Here is a 6,533-nt window from a genome sequence, read left to right on the forward strand (position 1 = left end):
CCTCAGTGCGCTTGCTCCGAGGCGGTGCATGCGCGGGGCTCTGAGGGATGGCCGCCGGCCGTGAGGGACGGGCACTGCGGGGTGAGGGGTGAGTAGGGAGGCCCCCGCGGCGCTGCGGTCGCTGCCCGCCATGGAGGCGGTGCCCCTAAGGCTGCTCCCGCCCGAGCCCGGCGACGAGGGCACGCAGAGGTGCAGGCTGGGCCCTGCCGCCCTCTCCTTCCTGGGTGCTCCACTCGGGGCCCCGCTGAGGATCTCCGTGCCCGGCGGGAGCTGCTTGTGCACGGCCTGGCCCAGGGCGGACCTGGCGGACGGTTACCTGCAGGTTGACCTGGCCTGCAGGACCGCGGGGGTGGCGGCGGCGGCGCTGAGGGGCCTGACGCTGAGCCTCGGCCGGCTGCAGCTGCTGCCCCGTTGCCGCCTAAAGAAGGCGACCGTGAACGTGGTCGTGAAGAGCTCAGCGCTGCGAAAGTCCATGCCCCGAGCAGTGCTTCAGGAGATGATCAGGGACCTGCTAAGAAACGTTTATGTTTCCCATCATTACGTTGTTACTGTCGCCCCAAATCTTGAAACTCCTGTGGTGCACATTGAAGTGCTCTCTGTAGACCCTTTGACAGAGGAGGCCGGACTGATAACCCCCCAAACAAGTGTAAAAATTAAAGAGGTGTTCACTCTAGAAAGGTACAGGCATTTATCGGAGGACACAGGAAATATTTCAGTTGCGGGATTGGATGATGTGAGAAGGACTTTGAAAGAAATGATTGATCTGCCCTTTCGTTTTCCAAAAACTTTTAAGAAGCTGGGGCTTTCTGTCCCTAATGGGGTGCTACTAATAGGCCCTCCAGGTGTGGGGAAAACTCTTATGGTAAAGGCAGTAGCAAAAGAAGTGGGTGCATACCTGCTTTGCATCAGTGGCCCAGCCCTTTATGGTTCCAGGCCAGGAGAAAGCGAAGAGAATTTGCAAAGAGTCTTTGAAAAGGGCAGAGAAATGTCCCATGAAGGCCCAACTATTCTCTTTATCGATGAGATTGACTCCTTATGCCCAAAGCGAGGAAGTTCAAACAATGCTCCTGAAGATCGTATTGTTGCTCAGATGCTAACACTACTGGATGGTGTAGGTAGTGAAGGCAAGATGGTCCTCATGGCAGCAACAAACAGGCCTGATGCCTTAGACCCTGCACTGAGAAGACCTGGCAGATTTGACAGAGAGGTAAGCAAACCCTGTTACACATAAAGAATTTCCTTTCTTTTCCAGGGGGACACTTAATATAGTAATTCATTTTTTTAGAGGGAAAAATGGCTACTAGTCATGTTTTGTAGTGGGATTCCACAGATTTGACACATACGTCCTGTTTCTCTGTTGTGAACACTGAAATAACGTCTTTGCCTAAGACTTATGTTCTTATTTGTATATTACCTTAAAACAGTATATGGTGAACAGTGACAGTGACAGCTGACAGTGTCTTATGAACAACTCTTTATACAACACTGTTCACTTGGAAGGTAAGCATAAATGAAAGGTGCTTTAAAAATTTATCATTTGTATGCTGCTGTTAGTTTCTTGTAAAACTCTAGTTGCAATACAGGTAGGTAAATTTTCAGAACACAGTGTAAAGCAGAGACAAAGTGTTTGCATAGGTCTACAAAACAAGAGGAATACAGCAAAATATCTCCTTAAAATTTTTATTGTTTTAGGTTATTATTGGGACACCAACACTTATGCAGAGAAGATCCATCCTGCAGTTGCTTACATCTAGTATGCCGATTTCTGCGGACGTTGATTTGATTAAACTGTCAGAAATTACAGCTGCGTATGTTGGAGCTGACCTTACAGCACTCTGCAGAGAAGCTGCTATGCAGGCTATGTTCCACAGTTCTTTGGTATGCTTGCAAATTAATCAAGGTGAATGTAATTATTATGTACTACATTTTCTCCATTAATACTTAGTTTTCCTGGAAATTCTCAAGAAGATGAAAAAGTCAGAACCTTAAATGCTGAAAAGCACCAAATGTGTTATAAATGTAAATATACCAATGCTTTTACTGCATTTGCATTTTAATAACTGCACTTTGCAGACTTTTTGAGAGTTATGAATGCTAGACCATTTGTATTCAAGAGAATCAAGGCATTTATGTGTAGTAACCCTGGATCTAGCAACTCTTTGATTTTGTAGGTCACTCTGTAATGAAAAAATAATTTAGGGAAAAACAGTAGTTTTCCCTAAAATATTCCTTTCTGATAAGCTGTTTGTTTTTTGTTTGTTTGTTTGTTTGTTTTTTAAATTTTCAATAAAGAGAATATATTCTACTTTGTGCTACATCTTTTTGTATGCAGTGCTTAAGCTTGTTAGGGCAGGAATTTAATTGACTATTGATTGCATTTGTCCTTTTGTGAAGTGTTTGGCATACTAATAGAGCATTGTAAATTATTATGTAAAAACATTATTAATATGCTTTATTTGATTTTCTTCAGGATTCAACTGAAATGGTGATTAACATGGCAAATTTCCAAGAAGCTTTTAAAAAAATTCAACCATCCTCGTTTCGAAGTGTAATTGGACTAAAAGAGTGTAAGCCAGTCACTTGGGAGCAAATAGGTGGTCTTGAAGATGTAAAACTGAAGTTAAAACAGGTAATGTATAAAATGTATTTAGATAAAAAGGCAGTTTATGGCCATATGTTCCAAGGTGTTCCATGTGCTACGTTATAGAAATGTATTGTCTAGCAAATTACATGATTCTAAATTGTATTCTAAACACTATTTTCTACTACATTAAGTTATTGTAGTGCTTGTGATTTAAAAACCTTCCTGCCCCAGGATAACAGCAGTAATACCATGAAATAATTATCATGCTTTCCAGTATCTGAAAAACTCTGCAACAGTACATTTCTGAGTTTGTAGCCAGATGTGGCTCTTGCATGTCATTCTTCAAGGATTGCCTTTTATTCTGTTTGAGACTGAGAGGAAACTTCAAGAAGGAGGGAAAGGGAACGAGGATGTCTTTTCATACCAAGAAAGACTGTATTAGTATTCTGTGTTGATTTAAAATTAATGCATGAACCAAAGAGAGAAATATTTTGCTTAGCTGCTTTATTGATTGGCTGTGAACTCTAGTTCCTTTACTGAGAATTTCATCCCTTTTTTATGTATTGACAGTGCATTGAGTGGCCTATGAAATTTCCTCAGGCATTTGCTAGGATGGGCCTGTCTCGTCCAAAGGGTGTTCTTCTCTATGGGCCGTCAGGGTGTGCCAAAACCAAACTGGTGAGGGCTGTGGCCACAAGTTGTCACTGTTCCTTTCTTTCTGTAAGTGGTGCTGACCTTTTCTCACCTTACGTTGGAGATTCAGAGAAGATTTTGTCTCAGGTACAGTTTTTAATTTATATGAGATCTAAAGTTTATTTTTGCCTGTTTTTTATGAAGTGTAAGTAAGGCCTAAATTTTGCTATTGGAAAAATGATAGTTAAAATTTACCTAGTTTTGAAATAGAAAAAGATAATGCTTTTACATTTGTGTAAATGGAGAATCTAACCCTAAAATGATACCAGTTTTAAACTTTGAAAGTATTTCTACCCCTCTTGTTGTTAGTTCACATAAGAATTTAATTAAAAAGCAGAATCTGTCTGTAGTAAATGTAATCCAGAATGGCTTTTTGAATGAATGCATCTTATTTTGTGAAATAATTTATCTTTAAAGTTGCATAATTAAGTCAAAATACAGAGTGAATGTAAACAGGTGATTTCACCTTACCCAGTAGAAAGTATGCATTAACATTTTATTCTATCAATCCAAAAATAGGTATTTTGCCAAGCAAGAGCAAGTACTCCAGCAATAATATTCCTAGATGAGATTGATTCTATCTTAGGATCTCGGTCACACCATAAAACTGGCCATGGTGTCTCAGAACGAGTTCTTTCTGTTCTTCTTAATGAGTTGGATGGCATTGGACTGAAAGTCACAGAAAGGAGAGGAAATAAACTACAGCTTGAGGGCCAATGTCAAGAATTAAGTGACGAGGAAAGACAGGTAATTTTTTAGTTGTTGGCATTCATGTTTTTAAACTTAAAATCCTTAGGCTTAAAAACGTGCTATTCTATTCTGTCATTGTTTCTGATTTTTATAAAATACCATTTATAGATTGCTGGTTTTGTATATGCTGTTCATCAGTGAGACTTTCTCCAAGCAAAATACCCATACGCAAAATATTAATATAAAATAATAAAATGCTATATATAATGATATATAAAATATTGATATTAAAAGGGAAATAGATTCATACAGAGATGCATTTTCTTCTTTCCCCTTTTATTTTCTTACTAGTAGTTAACAAAAGTCTTTAGATATTACCTGTCTTATCCATGTTGCACTAACTTGTTTATATAATCTCTTTACTCAGCTAGAGTTTCAGGAAACTTTGAACAAAGATGTCATGGTAGTTGCTGCAACAAATAGACCAGATATGTTGGATGATGCTTTACTGCGTCCTGGAAGGCTAGACAGGGTGATCTATATTCCACCTCCAGATCTTAAGGTGATGTATTACAAATCCATATGTGGCTTCAAATGGAGAAAGAGAAATTGCCAGCATACTTTAATTCAGGAGTAAAGGGGAAATATTCCAATAATATAAATATATTATAGGAATATATATTCATTATATAGTAAAAAATTGATGGATGGTTCACGAAAATGAGTCACCAGATTCAAAGTACATGAAGTTTAAAAAGGAATAATCCTATTTGTAATTTAAATACCAGTAATTTTTGAACTGGTGCATGTAGTTACACTATTGCATATAGAAAACAGCCAAAAATCTGAAATAATTCTTTATTTACAGAATCAAGCTGCAGTTTAGGAAGTATCATAACAAGTTAGCTGTCCTTGCTTCAGATCTCTTGTGCCCTGTAAATGCTCAGTGGTATAACTATTTGCCCTGAGCCGCTCAAAAAGAAGAGATGACCCACAGCAGGACAAATATGGAACTTTCAGTGTAAAATAGCATTTTCGTGAAGTAATGAGCAACTCTGAATACCAGACTTTAATATATGAGATAACCGCAAGAGTGAATATTTCCATTAATAGTATTTTGTTTACTCTTTCACCAGAAATATGGTAGTTCTGCTTTTGGTAATTTCCCAGATCTTTCTTAGTTCTGATTTCAGATTTTTTTATTGTTTTGGAGTGGGAGTAAGTGTTACTTTGTTTGGTTTTGTTTTCTCATTTAATATATACCAACTTACAGGGAAGGCTTTCCATTTTGAAAATTTGCACGGAAAAAATTCCATTAGATTCTGATGTGGCACTGCAAGATTTAGGAGTCCTAACAGACCTCTTCTCTGGAGCTGATATTGAAAATTTGTGCAAGGAGGTATGAAATATTCATAGTAAATCTGTGAAATAAACTATAAATTATACCTTTCAATGAAAATAGTTAACTTATAGAGGTTACCAAGCCTCTAGAATAATCTGTAGTACAGATTATTCCACCGCTGAAAATAAAGAGAATGAATAAAACAGGAGTGAACAAGAATTCTTTAAATAAAAATCCAAATAAATATAAAGGGTTTCTTTGATAATTTACTGGTAGAAGTTATTCTACTGGCATAAGTGTGAGCTGTACTACCTTTTATTTCATGTGGCTTTTTGTAATGCAGGCTCACATCTGGAGAAATCATATTTTGTGTACTGCAAGCAACTGCGGCATTATTAGCTGAAAGCAGCATGTACTGTCAAGGCTAGAGTGGAAAAAAATAGAACAGTCCATAAATACTTGAGCAAAGTTATATTGAAAGCAGAAAAAAAAAAATGGAAGAAAATCCAATATGTAAATGATCAAGGATACGTTTTCTAATACAGACAAAAAGTAAATGTGAAATTTACATTAGTCTTACCTGGTGGTGTATTTAGTGATAAATATAATTCAGACAAAGTATCTGAGAACAGCATTGTATAAAATTTAGTTTCATGTAAAATGTTTTAAAATACTTGCAGTAACTTTTTTGTGAGTTAATATTATAAGCATTTCAAGCTTTTTTTTTTCTTTTCTTTTCTAAAGGCTGCTTTGTTGGCGTTGCAAGAGAATGGACTTGAAGCAACTACTGTAAAACATGAGCATTTTGTACAATCACTGAGGACTGTAAAACCGTCTTTAAGCACAAAAGACTTGGAATTTTATGAAAAATTTTATAATCAAGAATTAACATCTTGAATCAAAAAGGAATGATATGGCATACATATTTTTAAATATATCACGAAGACTGAGAGTTGAAGCATTTTGTATCTTTCCTGCTTTTTCATACTGTACTTACTGTAGTTTTCAATCTGTATGAAATACAGTAAAATTTCACGGGTAAAAAATGCATAATGTCAGTAATGAATAAACTGAAGCCATGGTTGCTTGGGCTAGGTTTCCATTGCATGACGTGGATCGTTGAGATAGTTAGGTGGAGTACTACAGAACAGCTTTGTTTTACTATACATTTCCTAGTTTTGATTATAAACACTGGCACAGTAAGTATATTTGATTTAAAATGTG

General features: G+C 37.4%; 1 protein-coding gene across 1 annotated transcript; it reads left to right on the plus strand.

Moving 5' to 3' along the window:
* Window position 1: 1 nt before the first annotated feature.
* On the plus strand, window positions 2-6,393 carry AFG2B (AFG2 AAA ATPase homolog B). Its single transcript, XM_013099450.5, has 8 exons — window positions 2-1,207; window positions 1,693-1,878; window positions 2,471-2,629; window positions 3,155-3,364; window positions 3,797-4,024; window positions 4,395-4,529; window positions 5,241-5,366; window positions 6,054-6,393. The coding sequence occupies exons 1-8, from the start codon at window positions 131-133 to the stop codon at window positions 6,204-6,206; spliced, it is 2,274 nt and encodes a 757-aa protein (XP_012954904.3). The 5' UTR covers window positions 2-130; the 3' UTR covers window positions 6,207-6,393.
* Window positions 6,394-6,533: the final 140 nt, after the last annotated feature.

This window comes from Anas platyrhynchos, chromosome 11 (assembly GCF_047663525.1).
Source record: "Anas platyrhynchos isolate ZD024472 breed Pekin duck chromosome 11, IASCAAS_PekinDuck_T2T, whole genome shotgun sequence".
In the NCBI taxonomy this organism is placed as follows: Eukaryota; Metazoa; Chordata; class Aves; order Anseriformes; family Anatidae; genus Anas; species Anas platyrhynchos.